At 43.1% G+C, this 23877-nt stretch overlaps 1 protein-coding gene across 4 annotated transcripts in view; it reads right to left on the minus strand.

Moving 5' to 3' along the window:
• abcc1 (ATP binding cassette subfamily C member 1 (ABCC1 blood group)) overlaps positions 1-19384 on the minus strand; it is a 109257-nt gene extending 89873 nt beyond the window's left edge. For 3 of the 4 annotated variants that reach the window (XM_087997594.1, XM_087997595.1, XM_087997593.1), the window contains exon 1: positions 19263-19384. In XM_087997594.1, the coding sequence (XP_087853720.1) occupies positions 19263-19304 (42 nt within the window). In that variant the 5' untranslated portion in view covers positions 19305-19384. Of the gene's footprint in view, positions 1-1592; positions 1996-19262 lie in introns of those variants that run through there. The other variant, XM_087997596.1, reaches the window with a different exon arrangement.
• Positions 19385-23877: the final 4493 nt, after the last annotated feature.

Here is a 23877-nt window from a genome sequence, read left to right on the forward strand (position 1 = left end):
TATTCAGCTTCCAGGTTACATCTCTATTGCTTAATTGTACCCTGATTGAATGCAAGCAATTCAATTTCCTTGCTCGAAATCAGTTTCCCACAATTTTCCCAAAATGCACAGGTAATTAAGTTGAGATTCTGCTTTCTCAGAATCTAAGCAAGTGCAAGCAATGGAGAGGGAGCAGTTAGCATACCACTCAAGGGAAAAGCTGAAAACCTGGAAGACCACTTGATTAGAAACAGAGGACCCTGGCATTGCGCATAGAAGCTGTGTTGGTTCTGAATTCACCAGAGCTGCTGGATATCTATTCTGAAAGAGAGAGTAAGACAGTCTCTCAGCCTAGATATGCATTCAAAAATTTTTAAAAATTGCATAACTTGGTCTTAAACTCTTGGGAAGTCTTCAAAAATTGTAAGTGAGAAATATAATATTGAAAGAGATCTAAGTTTTGAAGTGAAATAACAATTTTGCATCCAAATAGGATTTTATTCTTCATTCAACCCACCTTGTAACTGATAAGGTGTGCCAAAATGAGTAAAGCATTCCTCTCTCAATGTGGCCGGTAGCAAACTCGAATTTGTTAAACTCCCCTTGCACCAAAATGAACTGTCATACTGTAAATTCCAGAACTTTAATAACTTGGTTATAGATTGAAAGAATCAGCAATAACTGTCTGGAATAAACTATTAAGGGAAAGGGACAAACTGTTATTCAGGAATTGAAAGCAATTGGCCATGCTCTGGGGAAAAAAAAAGTTGAAGCTATATAAACAAAACTGTTTTAGCGTGCTCCCTTGTGTCACAAAAGCAAATGATTGCCCTGCAGAAAATTTTAAAGGAGTTTAATCACAGGTAAGTGGTGTGTTCAAACAGAAAAGCCAATGTGAAATGTAGCAAGGGACAGGAAAACTACTTCTGATAAACATAGAAAAGCAGAAACATAGAAAAGAGCTGCAGTAGGCCATTTAGCCCTTTGAGCCTGCATCACCAATCAATATGACCATGGCTGATCATGCAATCTCAGTATCTCATTCCTGTTTTCTCTCCCACCATTTGATCCCTTTAGCCACAAGAGCCACATCCAGCTCCCTCTTAAATATATCTAATGAACTGGCTGCAACAGTTTCCTGTGGGACAGAATTCCACAGGTTCACAACTCTGAGTGAAGAAATTCTCCCCCATCTCAGGCCTGAATGGCTTACCCACTATTCTTAGACTGTGATCCCTAGTTCTGGATTTCCCCAACAATGGGAATGTTCTTCCTGCATCTAGCCTGTCCAGTCCCATCAAGATTTTATACACATCTGTGAGATTCAACCACCCTCCCCCACCATTCTAAATTCCAGCAAGCTTTTTTCCCCTCATTTGTCAGTCCTACCATCATGGGAATTAGTCTGATTGAGGGAGTCCAGCAAAGGTTCATCAATGGCAAGAACATCCTTCCTCAGACTAGGAAACCAAAAATGCACACAAAGGAAGCAAGCTTAAGAGCTCCAAAGGAGGAGTCAATATTTTAAATGAATCTAAACAATCAATAATTTCACACCACAAACTTGAAAGAGAGAAAATCGCATAAGAATTCAACTCTGGTCAAGTTCTCACCAAAACTTGAAAAAGTGACACTGTAGAAGGATCAAAGTGTGGACATCCAGAGGCAGACTGTTGGTTGGAATCATAACAAAATTTTACAATTAATAATACTCTGGATGTAGGTTTGCTCGCTGAGCTGGGAGGTTCATTTCCAGACGTTTTGTCACCCTACCAGGTAACATCTTCAGTGGGCCTCAGGCGAAGCAGTGTACACGATTCCTGCTTTCTATTTATGTTTGGGTTTCTTTGGGTTGGTGATGTCATTTCCTTTTCTTTCTCAGGGGGTGGTAGATGGGGTCTAACTCAATGTGTTTGGTGATAGAGTTCCGGTTGGAATGCCATGCTTCTAGGAATTCTCGTGCATGTCTCTGCTTGGTTTGTCCCAAGATGAATGTGTTGTCCCAGTCGAAGTGGTGTCCTTCCTTATCTGTATGTAAGGATATGAGTGAGAGAGGGTCATGTCATTTTGTGGCTACTTGTGTTCATTGGACAAACAGACAGAAAACTAGCCACCAGGATACATCAACACCAACTAGCCACAAAACGACATGACCCTCTCTCACTAGTGTCCTTACATACAGAGAAGGAAGGACACCACTTCGATTGAGACAACATATCCATCTTAGGACAAGCCAAGCACGAGAATTCCTAGAAGCATGGCATTCCAACCAGAACTCTATCAACAAACACAGAATTAAACCCCATCTACCACACCCTGAGAAAAAGAAAAGGAAATGACATCACCAACCCAAAGAAACCCAAACATATAAATAGAAAGCAGCAATGTACACTGCTTCGCCTGAGGCCCACTGAAGAGGTTACCTAGTAGGGTAACAAAACGCCTGGAAATGAACCTCCCAGCTCAGCAAGCAAACCTGCATCCAGAACCTCAACCTCAGCTACAAATCTTCTCAAAACTTGCTAATTAATAATACTATTAATAGCTAAATTCAGTTGAGGGGTTTAACTTGCTTACTTGAGGGGACTTATTTCAACTGCTATATGCAATAAAGTTTAAATAATTGTTTCTGTATTTGATTGTCTCTGAGATGTCTCAAGTAGCCAAATTCAAGGTAGCTCAGGGTAATTTACCTATGACAGAACAAATACAGAAGTATATTCAGTTAAAAATCACAACACCAGGTTATAGTGCAACAGGTTTAATTGGAAGCACACTAGCTTTCGGAGCGCTGCTCCTTCATCAGGTGGCACAGTGGTTAGCACTGCTGCTTCACAGCGCCAGAGACCCAGGTTCAATTACCGTCTCAGGCAACTGTCTGTGGAGTTTGCACATTCTCCAGTGTCTGCGTGGGTTTCCTCCAGGTGCTCCGGTTTCCTCCCACAGTTCAAAAATGTGCAGGTTAGGTGAATTGGCCATGCTAAATTGCCCGTAGTGTTAGGTGAATGGGCTAAATGTAGGGGAATGGGTATTGATGGGTTGCTCTTCGGAGGGTCGGTGTGGACTTGTTGGGCCGAAAGGCCTGTTTCCACACTAAGTAATCTAATTAAACCTGTTGGACTATATCTTGGTGTTGTGTGATTTTTAACATTGCTCACCTCAGTCCAACACCGGCATCTCCAAATCATGAAGTATATTCAAACCAGTATTAAAGGATGCAATGAATAGTTGTCAGTGGAGCACTGCAAGGGGTCAGTTAGCTGGTTTGCAATGCAAAGTGACATCAATGGAGATTCAATTCCCACACCAACTGTTGTCACAAATGAAGGTCTGCATTCTCAACCTCATCCCTTCACCAGAGGTGTGGTGGTTCTCAGATTAAACTCACCATAATCATCGCTTTCTAATAAAAGCACTCTAGGGCTACGGTGACTTTACTTAATGGATCCAAAGAACCAAAAAGTTAGAATACTGCAGAGGCTGAAAATCTGAGACAAATTTAGAAAATGCTGAAAACACAAGAGGTCTGACTCCACTGCAGCAAACAGTTATTGCACATGAATGGCCTGTCACCAGAGATGGAAAAAGTTTGAGATGTAACAGGTTTTACAGAAGCATACAAAAAGGACCAAAGGACAAAAACTGCAATCATGCAAGGCAAATTCTTGTTCTCCCCACCCCACCTTTATTTATTGAGAAATGCAGGAGTCACTGGGTAGTGACCATTTTTTATCCATCCTTAATGGTTAAAATAACATTTACAAGTCAACCACATTGCTGTTGGACTGGAGTCACGTAGGTCAGATCAGGGAAGAACAGCAAATTTCCTTCAGTAAAGATCATTATTGAAGCAGATGTTTTATTTTTAGAAGCATGTTTAATCGACTGTGGTTACATGGCTATCATTAGCTTAGCCTGTTTTTATTCCAGATTTTTAACGAATTCAAATCATCTGTCATGGTGGAATTCAAATTTATGTTCCCACCTCCCAAGAATATTGGCCTGGGGTTCTAGATTACTAATCCAGTGACATCAGCAATGCTCCACCCCCACAACAGGAATGGTGATGTGATGCAAGAGTGAATGATAATGGATAAGTACTGAAACAAAGAGGAGTCTGTAGGTGATGCAAATGCTACAACTGCTTTGAGAACCAATTCAACTTTCAAGCAACACTGGTAAGATCCCACCGGGAATGGTGCCTTGAAAGAGAAAGTTGCCTGTTTTCCAATATTATCAGGTGGGCAACCATAATGACTGGCATCTTCCTATGTCTACACATACCCAAAACATGCCACTTTCCACTCTGGTGACTTGAACACATTCCATTTTCCTCAACCAAGGATTTTCTCACCAGACCCGCAACCCAAATAACCAAATTAACTTACACGAGTTCGACTATTCCATTTCCCACTCATCGGCTCTCAAAGCTATGATTTGGGGGGGGGGGGGGGGGGGGGGGGCTACTTGTACTCATCCTCCACCCAACTGCTCTGTCAATTTCCACTTTAGTGATCTACCAATCATATCTTCCCCTCCCATTTGAGCATCCTGAAGATACCATTTTCTCAACACCTTATTCACTACTTAATGAATCACAGAGCTATTACAGTGCAAATGGAGGCCATTCAGCATCGTGTCAACAATCATCCAAAACCCTCCTGAATGCCTCAATTGAACCTGCCTCTGGACATTCCATTCCCTAACAACTCAACTCATTTTCTTTTGTGAAATATTTGAAAACCATGTCATGCATTTCTCCATCCATTTACAAGTGATAGTTTCCCCCCATTCATTCTGTTCACAATCACTTTAAACACAAAATCTCCTTAGCTTTCTAAAGAAAACAGACCAGCTTCTCCACCCTCTCCGCACAATCGAATTATTTTATCTGTGGAATCATTCTCACAAACTTCTTTCTCATTCTCTCCAATGCATTCTTCCCATGGTCTGGCACCAAGAACTGTACACAATACTCCAGCTGAAATCTAATCAATGTCTGAGACAAGTTCATCATAACTTCCCTATTCATGAAACTTAGAATACTGCATGCTTTATTAATAGTTCACTCAGCCTGTTGTCAACTTTAATGACTTATGTACATATACAGCCAGCCTCTTCAGTCCTGCACATCAGTTAGAATAGTATATTTTATACTGTCTCTCCATGCTCATTGTACAAGAGTAGCACTTCACACTTCTCCACTTCGTACTTCATCTGCCATTTTTCATTCCGCAACTTTAACCACAAACTCAAGGTTACCTGTCATTTTGACCACCCCAACACCACACTGAACTCCATCTCCAATACTCAGTTTGGCTTGAAATTTATATAAAATACAGCTCATTTATTTCTTAGCATACATCCCTCAAATTCATGCATTTACTAACCTTGTGGGATGCCTTCCTCTCTGCAACATTAATGCCTTGTTTGTGGAGCTTTTATATCTTATGAACTTCTAAGCCACTCAACTTTTCTTCTACCCTGTTTTAGCGACGACAAAACTGCATCATTGATGTTACAGATCTTTTTCTCTCAGGATAACTTGCTTCTCTGACAAAAATCTGCACACTACCGACCTTCCATATAATTTTCTTTCTAAAAGGAAATTTGATTCCCTCTCTGCTTCTGTGTCATAGGACTCATTGTTAGACAACAGCCCAATTTCTTTCCTTTTCTGGCCTTGTTTTCTAAAGCGCTGAATCCACATCCAAAATAATACAAGTAGAACGTAAAAAGTCAACAAACAGTTTCCATGGCTTTGAAATTGCTTGGGCTCAAAACTGAATTTCTTTTGCTCTCCAGCTAAAGAGGATATGCTGTTCCAGACAGTAGTCTGGGCACATGCTGTATCTATGGAGCAGGAAAATCGATGTTTCAGGCATAAGCCCTTCATCAGGAATTTCTGTTGAAGGCCTTATGCCTGAAATGTCGATTCTCCTGCTCCTCAGATGCTGCCGGACCTGTTGTGCTTTTCCAATAGCACACTCTCGACTCCAATCTCCAGCATCTGCAGTCCTCACTTTCTCCACACGCTGTATCTGGCAGAGCTGCTAGGAACCTGTATACTGCTGCAAATTCAATGTAGCCAGACGAGATGGCTAGGCTGGTACACAACAGAACTGAAGAATGGCCAGAAGAATGAACTGACATGTCTCTGTAAGAGTTTAATTTGGACTATTAAATGCTTTGGGTAATAGATCAAGCCATGCTTGGACACTAGTGATTGGAACCGGGTGGATCTTATTGACTATGAGCTCCTTGATTATGGTTGTTAACCTGTGCCAGTGAGCCTTGGCTGACAGATATAAACAAGAAATTCCCTTTGTCGAGAAAGGCACTGCTCGTCACTGGCAACTCGGGTGTTTCCTTTCTTCCTGGTGGTGGAATATAAATAAAGATTTGCGCACTTGTTGTTCTTTACTGTACCCTACGCCTGCACACACAATACATGGGTGCAGGGGAAAAATTAACATTACCGCTGTTAGACAGTAGTTTGGGGGAAAATACATTTTAAAACCAGGAACGTCAGAAGTCCTCAAGAAAAAAAAAAAGAAATTCCTCTTATTAGGCCTAGTTTGTTACCGGTTCCCTGGCTACATGCACGCTTTTCCTGGTGGTGGAAGTATGAATAAAATTATTTGAAACATGATGTTTTCACTGAGTCCTTGCACTCTCACACAGCAGTGCAAATATGGGAGAAAATAAGCACTACTGCTGTACAGCATTAGTATTGGGGGGGGAAACAAAAAGAGGAGAGAAAAAAATTCAGAAAATAAAATATAAAGAGGAATCTGCCCTTAACAGCTTTGCTGGTTACTAGTTCCCTGGCCGCATGAGTGTCTTCCTGGCGTGCATACCGTCTTTTACGAATGGTGTCTTCAGAGTCCCGGAATGTGTACACACACAGACACACGAAAAACGAGCACTACTGCAGTAATGCCGGGAAAGAAGGGAAAAAAAAAGAGAAAGAGTAAACAGGAGATTCAGAGTCCCCTGTCTTCGGGAGCTGACTTCAAGCTGGCACATATATAAATAAAAGTTGAGCTGGTGATGGTATACTGGCCTCTGTGCAGTTATTTCAGATACAAAGTTCACAACCAACAGTACACTACCACCCACCCACCCACCTCCCCGCCCCCCCCCAACCCCAAATGTCCTTTGTTATTCTCTTCACCTCGCAGCCACTCTCCACTGCCAAGAACAATTAAAGACAAGAACAACCTCCCACAAACTCTAACCCCCCTGCCCTTTAAAAGGACACATTCCAGGAAATCTATTGAACATCTTCCAAAATGAACATATCCAGCTCTACACAGCCATTGTGTATCCCTGTCAAAATTCTCTCATACAAGATAACAACAAGAAACCTTTCCTAGCATCACAGGTCTTTATATTTTGTCATGTACAATAACATCACAAATATCTCAAAATTAAAGTATTGTACAATAATTAATTTCATAATTATGTCCCATCAAGAACAATTTCTTCTAGTTATGACATAGCTCAAACGGAATCTTCATAACCATAGTAGAAGTCGAGACTTAGATAAAGGACCAATACTCCACACAATAGGAAGAGTCAGCCCATCAGACTGGTGAAACAAGAAAAGCTAGTTGTGTTACACGTGTTTATTACAAAACATACAGTCCTATTCAGGATTAGCAAGAATTTTATTTTGTCCAATTTTCTCAAATCTTTCTCCAAACAGGAAAATTAAACTATTTGAATGTGTAAAATTAAACAGACAACAACATAGAAAGGCAATTCACACTTGTGTCTATCTAACACCAATATACTAAACAAAGAACAAAAATATTTGGCCAAAAGAATCACATAGAAGAACCATATCAGACCAGTCAGGGATGTACTTTCTCCAGTTCTGGTCTACCAGCATTGCTAATTTGCTTATCTTCACAACAAACCTTATCTAAACAGTTGTTATTTGCATGGGTAAACATTTCATCAGAACAACCATCAATTTATCTCCTAGATACACATCATCGGTCTCTAATCACAGGATGATAAAAAAACATGACATATAACAATCTATCCCCAATTTCTTTGGAGGAAAAACATATTTGTGTTCCCATGTACCACCAAATCATTTGCCAAGACATGTGCTTCGTGTCTCTAGCTTCACTGAAAAATTTGCCTGCATCAAACTCATATCAAAACCAGAATCAAAAAATGTGTGGTACTGGACAAGCACAACTGGTCAGGCAGCATCCGAGGAGCAGGAGAGTTGACGTTTCGAACATACTTTTTGGCTCTAATCTCCAGCATCTGCAAGTCCACACTTTTTCATATCAAAACCTAACATTGTTTAACTGCTACTATAAGCAAAAATGAGCGGAGCTCATCTTGTGATCTTTATATAATTAGAAATTAAAATATTTCTGAAATTTTTTCTCAAGTATTTCACTGCCATTTACACTGTTCTGCATTAGCTCCATAGACAACTTATCAAAAAATTAAATAAATCTGAATAAAACTATGAAGATGGCCATGCATCTCATTAGTTATTTTAAATTCTCAGAAAAACAAACTTATTCAAGGATAAGATGGACAAGATCAAACCCCTCAGGTGTTCTAATACATGGAGATTAGGTGTTTAATGGTAGTCAGTTAATTGTGACTAAATAAGTTAAGGCACATTCAAAAACTAAGATTGCCTCAAGCAACAAGAGATTAAAATAACTTCCCAAAATCAAAACATTTGGAAGGCACCACCAGTTAATGTAAATAAGACTGAGCGGCCTTTAACGATATAAAAATCACTCAAAGGAACATAGTCAGCTAAAACTGATCAGCTGAAAAGGAAGAGATATTTAAAAAGTTTGAATAAAGGTTTTAAAGGTGTAAAATGGAAGGCAGAGAGGCTCAAGGGTGAGATTTCAATGCTCAGAATCTAGACAGGTGGAGACACAGTTACCAATGTTGAGGGAAAGGATGTGAGAGATGTACAAGAGGTCAGAATTGGAGACAGACTAACAGTTTTTTGATTAGATTAGATTAGATTAGATTCCCTACAGTGTGTAAATTGTAAGGTTTGAGAAGATTAGAACAGTAAGGAAGAACAATGCACCAAAATACCCTTCAGAGGTCGTCAGGAAGTACTTAATGGTAGGTGTGTGCTGATGCATATAAAAAAAATCTGGAAATCAAAGTCTGATGATAACTACTAATTCTCGAAATCCATTTAGTTCACCAACACACTTTAAGGAAGGGAAACTGCTATCCTTATCTGGTCTTGCTCTGTCACAACTTCATAGAGTCAGAGACGTACAGCATGGAAACAGACCCTTCGGCCCAACCCGTCCACGCCGACCAGATATCCCACCTGCCAGTACCCGGCCCATATCCCTCCAAACCCTTCCTATTCATATACCCATCCAAATGCCTCAGACCCACAACAATGTGGTTGACTTTTAATTGTACTCTGAAACAGCCTAGCAGGCTATTCAGTGGTATTATGATCACTAAATCCCCCATAATCAATATCCTAGGGTTTACCATTGACCAGAAACCAAACTGGTCTCACCATAAAATTGCATGGCTACAACAGCAAGGTCAAGGCTAGGAATCCTGCAGCATGTGACTCACCTGTTGACTCTGCAAAGCTTATCCACTATTTACAATAGAATACTCCCCATTAGCCTGGATGTGTGCAGCTTCCACAACACACGAAGCTTGACACCATTCAGGTCACAGCAGCCCAATTAATCAGCACCACATACACAAACATTCACTCCTTCCAACTTAGTATCAGCAGTGTTGAGTCCACAAAATGAACTCCATAAATTCACCACGGCTCCTTAAACAATATCTTCCAAACCTATGACCAGATTAGATTAGATTAGATTAGATTACTTACAGTGTGGAAACAAGCCCTTCGGCCCAACAAGTCCACACCGACATGCCGAAGCGCAACCCACCCATACCCCTGCATTTACCCCTTACCTAACACTACAGGCAATTTAGCATGGCCAGTTTACCTGACCTGCACATCTTTTGGACTGTGGGAGGAAACCGGAGCACCTGGAGGAAATCCACACAGACACGGGGAGAACGTGCAAACTCCACACAGTCAGTCGCCTGAGGCGGGAATTGAACCCAGGTCTCTGGCGCTGTGAGGCAGCAGTGCTAACCAATGTGCCACCGTGCCGACCAGTACTATCTAAAAAGACAACAGCAAAAGATACATGAGACATGGCCACCTGCAAAGATCCTTTCCTGACTTTGGAATGTCTCACCATTCCTTCACTATCCCAGAGTCAAAATCCTGGAACTCACCATCCAATGGCATTTTAAACATACCCATAACAATTGGACTGCAGCAGTTCAAGACAACAGGACACCCTGCCTTCAAGGGCAGTTAGGGATGGGAAATAAATGCTGGCCCAGCCAGTAATGTCTATATCCCATGAATGAATAAAGAAAGTAAACAGGTCTGATTGTAGAAAAAGATGTAAAGACCATGATTTTTTGTGGACTGAAGTGAGAGAACACTGTTTTGGAGCCAGTGGTTTAAAAGATGGTTGTTTGTCATAACAAGGACAGAACCCCCGTCTTCACTTTCCACCCTACCAACCTTCATCCGCCGACATTTCCGTCACCTCCAAACAGACCCCACCACCAGAGACATATTTCCCTCCCCACCCCTTTCCACAAAGACTGTTCCCTCCGTGACTACCCTCCGGTCAGGTCCACGCTCCCCAACAAACTACCTTCCCCAGCCACTGCAGGAATTGCAAAACCTGTGCCCACACCTCCTCCCAAGGCCCCAAAGGAGCCTTCCATTGCCCCAAAGGAGCCTTCCACATCCAAAGTTTCACCTGCACATCCACCAATGTCATTCATTGTATCAGTTGCTCCCGATGCGATCTCCTCTACATTGGGGAGACTAGATTAGATTACTCACAGTGTGGAAACAGGCCCTTTGGCCCAACAAGTCCACACCGCCCTGCCGAAGCGCAACCCACCCATACCCCGACATGTACCCCTTACCTAACACTACGGGCAATTTAGCATGGCCAATTCACCTGACCTGCACATCTTTGTACTGTGGGAGGAAACCGGAGCACCCGGAGGAAACCCACGCAGACACGGGGAGAACGTGCAAACTCCACACAGACAGTCGCCTGAGGCGGGAATTGAACCCGGGTCTACGGCGTTGTGAGGCAGCAGTGCTAACCACTGTGCCACCATGCCGCCCACTAGACACCACCCCGCAGAGCGCTTCAGGGAACGTCGCCGGTACACCCGCACCAATCAACCCAACCACCCCGTGACCCAACATTTCAAACTCCCCCTCCCACTCTGCCGAGGACATGCAGGTCCTGGGCCTCCTCCACTGCCGCTCCCTCACCACCCAACGCCTGGAGGAAGAACACCTCATCTTCCGCCTCTGAACACTTCAGCCCCAGGGCATCAATGTGGACGTCACCAGTTTCCTAATTTCCCATCCCCCCCACCTTACCCCAGTTCCAACCTTCCAGCTCAGCACTGTCCTCATGACCTGTCCTACCTGCCAATCTCCCTTCCCACCTATCCACTCCACCCTCCCCTCTGACCTATCACCTCCATTCACCTATTGTATTCTTTGCTACCTTCCCCCACCCTCCCCTCTGACCCATCACCTCCATCCATACCCCCATTCACCTCTTTGCTGCCTTCTGCCCAGCCCCACCTCTCCCCCCCCCCACCCCACGGTGGCTCCATTTCTGATGAAGGGAGTTTGCCCGAATTTCCTGCTCCTCGGAGGCTACCTGACCTGCTGTGCTTTTCCAGCACCACTAATCTGCATCTGCAGTCCTCACTTTTGCCTAGTTTGTCTTGAAAACCAAGTAAGCTGATTGATTACAAGCATCATTTATACAACTTCTTGAACAGGCAGCAATTCAATTTTAGTTTATGGACAAACTGGGTGCAGAGGGTTGTGTACAAAATGCATCAAGTACTTTGCACATTTTGTTACATTGAAAGGGTACTATACAAATACAAGTTTTTGATGAACCATTTGTTCAGCAGTCTCTGCTACATCTTGCTCTTCAACAAGCCAACACACCCCAGGGATTTCTCCCTGGTGCTGAACCCACAAGCTGCTTTCCTGCATTCTCAAGTTCTGTCCGAAACCCATTCTGTCCTCTCTTAACCCTATACCCAATAAACTTGGTTGGCAACAAGCAACTAATTGGCAATGACAAAGGTCATCCACCTGCCAACAACTAGGTGATTGGTTGTAGCTGAACAGTTCGGGCTTGCCAACAAAATAGAGAGATGTAGATGTTCAGATTAAGTGCAGCCCAAAAGTGCGCTCTCTCAATTCTCTTTAGTGAAAACCATTTTAAATGTGAAGAAACCCATTTATCTTTCCCTCAGCAATTGATTTCTGCTCTGGCTATTAATTGATAAGTTATAGACCTTTAATAAAGGCAATCAACCATCACGTGCCATGTGCAAACCAGTGTAAGGTCAGTCAAGAAGTGACCATCTGATCAGCACATTAAACAACTCAACAAATCTTGTGAACAAAAACCACAAAATTGCTTTCACTCTTTTCCTTTGTCCCAAGTGTTTTACTTGCTGTGTGCGCATGCATGTATGTAGAAAGCTTATAAGGGATGAGAATTTTAATTTAAAAGAGTTATATGCTCAGGAGTTCATTCTTGTTTATTAGTAGCTACAGTCTACTTGTAGTGACTAGTAACTTTTGTTAAATACATAGAAACTGTCCCATGCTTTGTCAAGTTGGGTCGAAAGTCAAGCAAATTGGGAAATGTTGCATACTTTTAAAAGAAATCCTCAACTTTTGTGAGGGTTTGGGTTTCCAGTGCCCTATGAAAAAAAGGAAGGTGGGGGCGAAAGAGAGAGAGAGAGAGAACACTCAAAAAAAGTCAGGAAGTGTGCAAATCGGGCAGTAGTTTGTAAACATATACTGGAGTCAAAAGATTGGATTTTTTAGGATCAGATTTGAAAGATGTACAGAATCCAAGGAGTAAGAACCACACACAACACTACCTCAAATGGAAGCCAGGAAGGGATATTCAGTGTTCACAGTTTATTGGTTTTAGGATCGAGAGAGAGGAGGGGTCTCAGACAGGATCACGTCAGACAGAACTCAAAGAATGCAAGAAAGCAACCATGAAACTGGTGGGTTCAGCACCAGGGAGAAATCCCTGGGGTGCTTTAGCTTGTTGGGAAAGAGAAACAGAGAAAGCTGAACAGATGGTTCAAAATAAAAAATTATATTTACATAGTACCTTTTAATGTAGCAAAATGTCCCAAAGTATTTAACATACGCATTTTCAAACAAAGCCCTGGCGTCAATTCACATGAAGAGTTAGGAGAGTAGACTAAAAGCTTGGTTTTAAAGGAGGTGCAGGTAAATTATTGAAATTATTAATTCAGCTAGCATCTATTGCTTCTCAAAAAATATTGGAGGGGGATCAACACTTCTATTACCCGAACAGGAAATACTTACATATAACTAATGGAAGCAATCAACTGAGGGGTAAGAAGAGAATACAACCAGAAAAGTATCTGTACGAGCTTGGGTATGTTCCTTCATTTTACTTTGCAATCATACAGAAAGCATCATGGAAAACAATGCACTAGGTAAAGTTATAGAGTCTCTGAAGCTAAACACAAACCTACAAACTCTGAAATGTCTAGTTAGACAGAAATATGTGGTTCAAGTTTCAGGTTGACATTCTAATTTTTTTTTTATTACATTTTACATCAACGCACTAACTTTTACTGATTTAGGTGGATGGACAGCCAAATCTTTTTGCTCCTCCACAAATCACAAGTCTTCTTGCTATTAAGAAAATCATCCACTCTTTCCATTCAGGATCCAAAGTGGAAGATCTCACACTTACCTACCCTGAACTTCATATGTTCTATTGTTACAGATGAGGGCCTGCTTTCATGCCGTACATCTCTATGATTTCAGGTGTCTATGTCTCTTCATAAGTTCTCACTCAATGTTTACAACTTACTGTGCTTCAACTCAGTGCTAAGCACAACATTACATAGAACATAGAAGAATACAGCGCAGTACAGGCCCTTGGGCCCTCGATGTTGCGCCGATCCAAGCCCACCTAAACTACACTAACCCACTATCCTCCATATACCTATCCAATGCCCTCTTAAATGCCCATAAAGAGGGAGAGTCCACCACTGTTACTGGCAGGGCATTCCATGAACTAACGACTCGCTGAGTGAAGAACCTACCCCTAACATCAGTCCTATATCTACCCCCCCTTAATTTAAAGCTATGCCCCCTTGTAATACCCGACTCAATACGCGGGAAAAGGTTCATACTGTCGACCCTATCTAACCCCCTAATCATCTTGTACACCTCAATCAAGTCACCCCTAAACCTTCTTTTCTCTAGTGAAAACAGCCCCAAGTGCCTCAGTCTTTCCTCATACGATTTTCCTTCCATACCAGGCAACATCCTGGTAAACCTCCTCTGCACCCGTTCCAATGCCTCCACATCCTTCCTATAGTATGGCGACCAAAACTGCACACAATATTCCAGATGCGGCCGTACCAGAGTCTTATACAACTGCATCATGACCTCAGGACTCCGGAACTCAATTCCTCTACCAATAAAAGCCAGTACGCCATATGCCTTCCTCACCGCACTATTTACCTGGGTGGCAACATTGAATGTACAATTCTCCATTCCTTCATCCAAGTCATATACTCATGATGAAAGGTCAACGCAACACAGTACTAGATTAGATTAGATTCCATATAGTGTGGAAACAGGCCCTTCGGCCCAACAAGTCCACACCGACCCTCCGAAGAGTAACCCACCCAGACCCATTTCCCTCTGACTAACGCACCTAACCTATGGGCAACTTAGCATGACAAATACACCTGAACTGCACATCTTTGTACTGTGGGAGGAAACCGGAGCACCCGGAGGATACCCACGCAAACACGGGGAGAACGTGCAAACTCCACACAGACAGTCGCCCAAGGCTGGAATCGAACCTGGGACCCTGGTGCTGAGAGGTAGCAGTGCTAACCTTCCATACTGTTGCCCTCCTCTCCAATTCTACCTTGGTCTACCATTCTTTCTCGAGTAGCACACTTTATTCCACCATTCCTTTAAAATCCTCCATTTCTATCATCCAGTCAAGTATCACACTGACTTTCTCACAAACATAACCTCTCCTTTGACTGAAGAGGGTCTAAAGATTTCCTCAGTCAGTATTCTGGGACAGATGCGGTCAGGTCCCTGGGAACGTGTCTATATTTATGCTCTTCAAAATATCCTACATCACCTTTTTTACATGTCAACTTGCCCTAGAATATCAATATACCCCTCTCTGGAGGGGTCCAAAATGTCCTCTTTTGTGAATACCAATGAAAAGAGTTCATTAAGGACCTCACCCATTTCCTCCAGCTCCAGATACAAATTCCCTCCTTGGTCCTGGAATCGATCTACCCTTTCCTCACCTGCCCTCTTGCTCCTTCTAAACATATAAAACACTTACAGATTTTCCTTAATTCCATTTATCAAGGACATTCATGCCCACTTGACTCTGTTTAGGTTTGTATTCTCTTTAGCCATAGGCTAGACAAACGAAGAATAGTCAATGTTGCTCCTTTGTTGAAGGAGGGCAACCAAGATAATATGGGAAATTACAGGCAAGTGAGCCTTATGTCAGTGGTAGGGAGATTATTGAAGAAGATTCTTAGGAACAGGGTTCACTCACCTATGGGAACATATTGGTTTATTAGTGATAGTTAGCATGGCATTATGCAGGGGAGGTCATGTCTCAAACTTGATTGAGTTTTTTGAGGAAGTAACAAAGCTAGGTTATGATGGCAGGGGGGTGGATTTGTTCCAGGCACATGCCAAGCTCCAAACATTTACTCAGTTTCACTTCTCTGGTGATTGAGATTGTCCTCTGCTGCCCTCTCCCTTCTACTTCCTGATTCACTGATTCTGGAATGCTCTTTGTCATGTTAGCAATCAACTGATATTTGCTTCTGTTGGAGATCTTCAGTGTGGATGTTGTCGACATGGAGTTTAGCAAGGCCTTTGACAGGGTACCCCATGGCAAGTTGATTCAGGTGAGATCAGATGGGACAAGACTGGTGAGCTGGTAAGATGGATATAGATTAGTCATAGAAGACAGTGGTGGAAGGGTGATTTTCTGACCAGAGATCTGTGAAAGGATCAGAGCTGGGTCCCTATTGATACAGAAGCTTTGGAGTAGTGTAGATTTTATTTATCATTTTGCCCATATACAACTGATACTGTAAACAAAATGAGACAGGGTTCCCCCAGGACCAAGGTGCTACATGGACAGCACAAACTACACAATCATACAGACAAGGTTTACCAGGATGTTGCCTGGATTGGAGGGTATTAGCTATGAAGAAAGGTGAGATAAACTTGGTTTGTTTTCACTTGAACTTTGGAGGCTGAGGGCGACAAAGAGAAGTGTACAAAACTAAGAGAGGTATGGATAGGGATAGTCAGAGTCTTTATGCTAAGGTTGAAATGTCAATTACTCAGGGACAGAGGGAAAAGGGGGGGGGAGGGGGGGTGGAATCCAAAAGGAGATGTGATAGGCAAGATTTTTTTTTTGAAAACAGAGGGTGATAAGTGCCTGGAATGCATTGCCAGAGGTAGTGTTGGAGGCAGATACAACAGCAACATTCAAGAGGATCCTCAAGAGATACATGAATAGGCAGACACAAAAGGTTTTTAGTTAAGGAAGGCATGTATCAGTGCAATCTTAGTGGGCTGAAGGACCTGTTCCTGTGTTGTACTGTTCTTTGCTCTTTCCTCACTACTTTCTTCCTTCAGCCTCTGCAACAAATGGCTTCCTATCTTCAGCAATTTCAACCTTCATTACAAACCATATCATTTTCTCTCCTCAGACTTCAGTGCCCTCCTGAGCTTCCTTGAATAATACCTCCCTGCAGATTAATTCACTTATATTCAAGGCCATCCCCTCCATTTTCCAATCTTGTGTGACCTTGCTACTCATATTACCCAAAACAGATTAAAATCCATCTCTGATCACTTTCTTACATTCCCACTCCAACACCACTGTCTCCTACATATTAGAAAAGAAAAGACCCTCACCCAGTTCAACTTTCGAGCCAATGGCCTTGCATTCACCAAACTACTAGTGCCACTATCTCAACATGCTCAAGTCCAAGCTATACAAACTCAAAAGGTTCCAGGCACTGAACCCATACAGACAGATCATATAAAACATTACAGGGTCCAGCTCACCTGTCAAAACTGCTTATTTTTCCAACTTATCCAAGAACACAAACACAATCAACCTACCTCACTTGCTTCTACTCCTTGCTACCAACCATCATCAATACCTTGACCCTGCTAGAAGTTGCTTTCAACTGTTAAAAACAAAATCTTTCACAGGATGGTGATTGGCTTAGGCTGAACCAGCATTTCCTGCCTATCCCCAATTGCCATGGAGTTGATGGCACCCAGTATCCTGTAAGAACTCCATCCTGTTCTCCCAATTCCTCCACCTCCACGCCATGTGCTTGAACGAGGAGACATTCCACTCTCAAGCATACCAGATGCCCACCTATTTCGCACATCATGCTTCCCACATCTCCCCCCCCCCTCCCATCATCCAAACAGCCCTCCACCGCACCACCTCTACTCCCCATTCTGTGGCTCTAAAACATCCTTCCAAATGCAGTAAAAACAGAATCCCCCTTTTCCTCACCTACCACCCCATCAGTCTCTGCATCACCCTTAAACACTTCCGCAAACTCCAATTAAACCCCACCACCAAGAACATCTTCCCCTCCCATCCCTCTCCACCTTCCGCAGGAACCATTCCATTCGACAGCCCTTGGTTTGCGCCACTCTCCCCAACAACCGCCACTGAACCCCAAGTTACCTTTCCCTGCAACGGAAAAGATGCAAAACCTGCACCACCCACCCCACCTCCATCCAGGGCCCCAAACAGTCCTTCCGGGCGAGAGAGAGGTTCACTTGCCTCTCCTCTAACCTAGTTTACTGTATCAGGTGCTCCTGATGTGGTCTTCTATACATCAGGGAGACCAAATGTAAACTGAGGGAACGGTTCACCGAACATCTCAGCCAGACCCCAGGGACCAACAAGACCTCCTACTCACCGCCCATTTTAATTCCCATTCCCTTTCCGACATGACCATCCTTGGCCTCCTCCATTGTCACAACGAACCAAACTGCAAATTGGAGGAACAACATTTCACCTTCCACCTGGGTCGCCTACATTCTGGAGGACTCAAATGGAGTTCTCCAATTTCAAATTACCTCCCTTCCAGAGTCCCTTTCCAGCTCCTCCCCCTCGCTTCCAGCCACCTGCCAGATTAATTCCTCCCATTGACCAACCAGGTCATACCTTCTGCCTATTTTCATCAATCCCCACTTCACCACCCCTTTTACCTGCACCCACCCTCAGTTCTGAAGAAGGGTTACACCCAAAATGTCAACTTCTCCACTTCCTCATGCTTGCTGTGTTCTCCCAGCCTCCTGCTGGTCTACTCTAGAGTTGATGGCAAGCTGCCTTCTTGAACCACTGTAGTTCTTGGGTTACAGGGGCACCCACAATCCATTAGGGAGGGATTCTGACCCAGCGCTGTGAAAGAGCAGATGATACAGTGCCAAGTCAGGATAGTGAGAGCCTGGACCTAACAACAAATATACTCAGGTAATTTAGGATTAGGAACGTCAGCAAAGGATTAAAAACAAAGACTGCTGGAGGAACTCAGCGGGACTGACAACATTTATTGAGAGAGAAATAGAGCCGTTTGTTGCTGGACCTGCTGAGTTCCTCCAACAAAGGGTTTGTTTCAGATTTCCAGCATCGACAGTATTTTGCCCTTCTTTCCGGAAAGGATTAATGGCACTAAGCCGACTCTGGGAGAAAACCCTGGGACTTTCCTTGTTCAGCACAGTAGTGCTGTGTCACTTAACCAGGACATGCGTTTGACACGAGCCGCTCTCTAAATATACACCCTGCCTGAAATGGGTATGAGAGCAGGCCACCTCTGTGTGTTGTAGTGGTCCAATGCCCGGGTTGGGGAACCAGTCTACACAGCGGGAGAGGGGGATGGAAATGAACTCCATCTCCTACAGCCTCCTCTCTTTAACATGAAGAGGGGAAGCCAGGCCGCAGGAACCTATAGCGGTGACCAGGCCGGGAGCAGCCAGGACAGTAAGCGGTCCCCTCCAGCCCTCCCGGGTTACTCCATCCTCGGTAGACATGAGCCACACTCACCCAGAAGGCATCTGAGCCTCCTATGCTGCAGAAAGCCTCCATGCTGCCGCTTCCTCTGGCTGCTCCTTCCTGCTGTTAAAGGGATCGCACTCCGGCGCTGCCAGCACCAGCCGCTCATTGGCTCCAGCTTCCTCCTCCCACCGCTCCGCCGCATCCAACATTTACGCCCTCCGCTCTTCCCAAAGCGACAAAAACAAAAGCACAAAAGAGAAACGTTCAGCCAAGTCACTTGCAACAAGTTCACCCATAAGCATTATCCTTCCCAAACCCGGCAAAGACCAGCACAATTAACGAATGTGTGCAAACTACATTCTAAGCGTCTGCTGCAATCAGCAAGGGGAACTTCAGATTGCCCGATAAATTGTACCATCCTTTAGGATGATTATTTGCCTCTGCTTATTGAATACTTGTGATGCTTTTGCCATAGACACCTGCAATTCCAAAACTATATTGACTCCCCACCCACGTGCATATATCTTTCATAGGATTCCACGAGGAACTAAGCCAAGTCAGTGCCTCTTAAAAGTAAAAAGCTAGTGCTTCCAAATAGTACCTGTAGTACTATAACCTGGTGTTGTGTGATTTTTAACTAAAAGTAAAACATTGTAGTTGTGAAAACAAATTCTTTAAAAGTGCTGCCTTACAGAAAAAGGAGAACCTAATGTAAAACAAAACTGATGAACAAACAAAACATTTTTTTTCATTGACCAGAGGTAAGGAAGAATTAGATTAGATTACTTACAGTGTGGAAACAGGCCCTTCGGCCCAACAAATCCACACCGCCCCACCAAAGCGCAACCAACCCATACCCCTACATTTACCCCTTACCTGACACTACGGGCAATTTAGCATGGCCAATTCACCTGACCAGCACACCTTTGGACTGTGGGAGGAAACCGGAGCACCCGGAGGAAACCCACGCAGACACGGGGAGAACGTGCAAACTCCACACAGTGGAGTGTTGAGAATCTTTGGAACACAGAGCTGTGGGGCAGAGTCCTTGTAGAAATTTAAGGCTGAGATGGATAGATTTTTGATCAGTTGGGTTATCAGTGTACGCTGCATGCTCCTACCGCAGAGGTGTACACTGACCCTGCTACCAAATAGCGGTAGGCATCTAGTCATTGCACCCAGCACTTGGATCAGTTTAAGGAGTCAGATTAGGAGGAGATCCTCTCGCTGTCCCATCTCCATCTGCACCATGTGTTAAAATTCAGGACCACTGGTACTGAAGTGAATCAAGATGCTAACAGAATAAGGATTGCATATTCTTACTGATGTGATAAATGGACTCACCCAAGAGTTAAAGCTAGCCTGGAAATCCACAAATTAACAAATCTGACCTGGAACATTTGAGTGAAACATGCTCTACTTCAGATTGCAAATGTGCCAGGGGATATCCATGTTGCATGCCCTTCACTAGGGACACCTGAATCTACTAGGTAGCATTTTCAACCAGGAGACAAGGGCAAGGAAATGGACGCAAAAACAAAAACAGAAATTGCTGGAAAAAGTCAGCAGGTCTGGCAGCATCTGTGGAGAGAAAGCAGAGTTAATGTTTCAGATACCACGAATTTCTCCACGAATTGAAGATTGTGCAGGAGAAGACGATGCAGAGAATCCTTCCATACAGAGCGTAACAGCCTGGAGGGAATTACTGAGAGATAGACCAAGCCATGTGGAATAGGCACCTGAGAAATGTTTTGAGCCTCAGGCTAATAAAAGTTTCTGTCCATTCAGGAGTTAGTGTGAACAGCAAAATCCATAAAACAGAAAAGATTTACTCAGAAGTATTTTCTAAAATGTTTAGAAAACATTTAGTCCTCTCAGATGAGAAGCATAGCTTTGATTGTTTATATAACAATACTTAACCATTGCAATATGGGAACAGTCTGTCTTGTACAATAATCTGGATCAGTTCTAATTGTATTTATTAAATCTGGATCCATATTTCAACAACTCTTAAGAAAATATTAAGTAGGTGCAAGAGTAGCCACTTGGCCCCTCTGTCAATAAGGTAATGATTGATCTGCTTCAGGTCTCAACTACTATTTGTGCCAGTTTTACCTCGCTCCCAACTCCCCAATACTTTTAAAAAATCTATCTACATCCTGTCTAAGTAGTTGCTGTGATCTAGCCTCCACAACTCTCATTCACTACACTCTGAAAGAAGAAATTCCTTCACAATTCAGTTTTAAATGTGTCCTCTTATTCTGTAACTATGTTCCCTAGTTTAAGATTCATTCTTTTAAATTCTAATTAACAAACTCCTTGCCTGATTAGCCATTAGTGTCAATTACATCACCTCAGAATCAGCCTAAAGAATCTCTTGAACTGTCTATACTGCCAATATATAGTTCCTTGAAAATGGGGACCAAAAATATATATAGTACTCCAGGTGCAGGCTCACAATACTCTGTAGAATTGTAACAGAGTTTCTCTATTTTTAAACTCCAATCCCATAACAATTATAACTAAAATTCTATTTGCCTTCAATTACTTGCTGTATTTGCATATCAGTTTTTTTGTGTGTTTCATGCACAAGAACACCCAGAGTGCTGCATTTACTTGAAGCCTGCTCAATTTCTTTCCACCAAAGTGCATGTTCTCATACAATCCTACGTAAACTCCATCTACCAACGTTTTGCTCATTCAACATATCTCCATCCCCTTGCAGATTCCTTAGATCCCCGTCACACCATCCTGTCTCAATTTTTGTATCATGAAAATATTTAGATAAATTACACTTCAGCCCCTCTCCCAAATCATTAATATAAATATTGAATAATTACGGTACTAAGACTGATCTTCGTGGAACTCTACTAGTAACATTGCTCTAACCTGAAAAAAGCCCATTAATTTCTTTCTTCTGTATGTTAACCAATCCTCAATCCATGCAAATACATTAGCCCCAATTCAGTGAGCTCCCGTCTTGTGAAGTAACCTTTCATGTAGTGCCTAATCAGTTTTATTTTTATTTATTCACTCGTGAGACAAAGGTGTCACTGATTGGATGCAGCATTTACTGCTCATCCCTCGTTGCCCTTGAGAATGTGGTGGTGAGCTACCTTCTTGAATTGCTGCAGTCTCATGTGCTGTCAGTAGACCTACAATGCTATTAGTGAGGGAATTCCAAGATTTTAACCAAGCAACATTGAAGGAATGGCTAAATATAATAATCCCACTGGATTCACTAATATCCTTTAGGAGAAAAAGCTGCTGTCCTTACCCTCGTTTGGTCTACATGTGACTCCAGACTCTCAGTACTGTGGTTAACACTGATCTGCCCTGTGAGCAATTACGGATGGATTAAAAATGTTGGCCTGGCCAGTGATACCCACATCCTGTGAATTTTTAAATAATTCCAAGTCAGAATGTGAGTAGCTTGGAGAGGAACTTGCAGATGGTGGTATTCTGATTTATCTACTCCCCTTGTCCTTCTAGATGGAAGTGGTTGTGGGTTTGGTAGCTGCTGTATAAGGATCTTTGGTAAATTTCTGCAGTGCGTCTTGTAGATAGCACTGCTGCTACTGAGCGCTGGAGGTGAAGGGAATGGATGCTTGTGGATGTGGTGCCAATCTAGCTGGCAGCTTTGTCCTGGATGATATCAAGCTTTTTGAATGTTGTTGGAGCTGTACTCATCCAGACAAGTGGGGACTATATCATCACTTGATTTGACACTGCTGCCTCACGGCGCCAGAGACCCGGGTTCAATTCCCGCCTCAGGCGACTGTCTTTGTGGAGTTTGCACATTCTCTCCGTGTCTGCGTGGGTTTCCTCTGGGTGCTCCAGTTTCCTCCCACAGTCCAAAAATGTGCAGGTTAGGTGAATTGGCCATGCTAAATTGCCCATAGTGTTAGGTGAAGGGGTAATTGTAGGGGAATGGGTCTTGGTGGGTTGCACTTCGGCTGGTCGGTGTGGATTTGTTGGGCCAAAGGGCCTGTTTCCACACGTAAGAAATCTAAACAAAGAAATCTAGACTTGTGTCTCATAGATAGATGATGGGCACACTTTGGGGAGTCAGGAGGTGAGTTACTTGACACAGCTTTCCTTGCCTCTGACCTGCTCTTGTAGCCACTGTGTTTATGTGGTAAATCCAGCTGAGTTTCTGGTCAATGGTAACCCTCAGGATGTTGATAGAGAAGATTCAGTGATCGTAACATCATTGAATGTGAAGTGGCGGTGGTTGGATTGTCTGTTATTGGAGATCATCATTGACTGGCATTTACGTGGTGAAAATGCCACTTGCCATTTATCAGCCCAAGCCTGGATGCTGTCCAGATCTTGTTGCATTTGGACATGAACTACTTCAGTTATCTGAGGAGTGGCAAATGGTTATGGACATTGTGCAATCAGAACATTCTTGCTTCTGACCTTATAATAAAGGGAAGGTCATTGAAGCAGAAGATGGTTGCACCTAGGACAATATCCTGAGGAATTCCTGCAGAGATGTTCTGCAGTTGAGCTGACTGATCTACATTTCAGTCCCCAGGCCCACAAGCCTCATTCCTGATGAAGGACTTAGGCACGAAATGTCAATTTTGTGTGCTTTTCTAGCACCACAATCTTGACTACAACACCCACAACCATCTTCCTATGTATGACTCCAACTAGA

Source organism: Chiloscyllium plagiosum, unplaced genomic scaffold, assembly GCF_037043375.1.
Source record: "Chiloscyllium plagiosum isolate Xiang-an unplaced genomic scaffold, Cpla_swu_hap1 HiC_scaffold_20, whole genome shotgun sequence".
NCBI lineage: Eukaryota > Metazoa > Chordata > Chondrichthyes > Orectolobiformes > Hemiscylliidae > Chiloscyllium > Chiloscyllium plagiosum.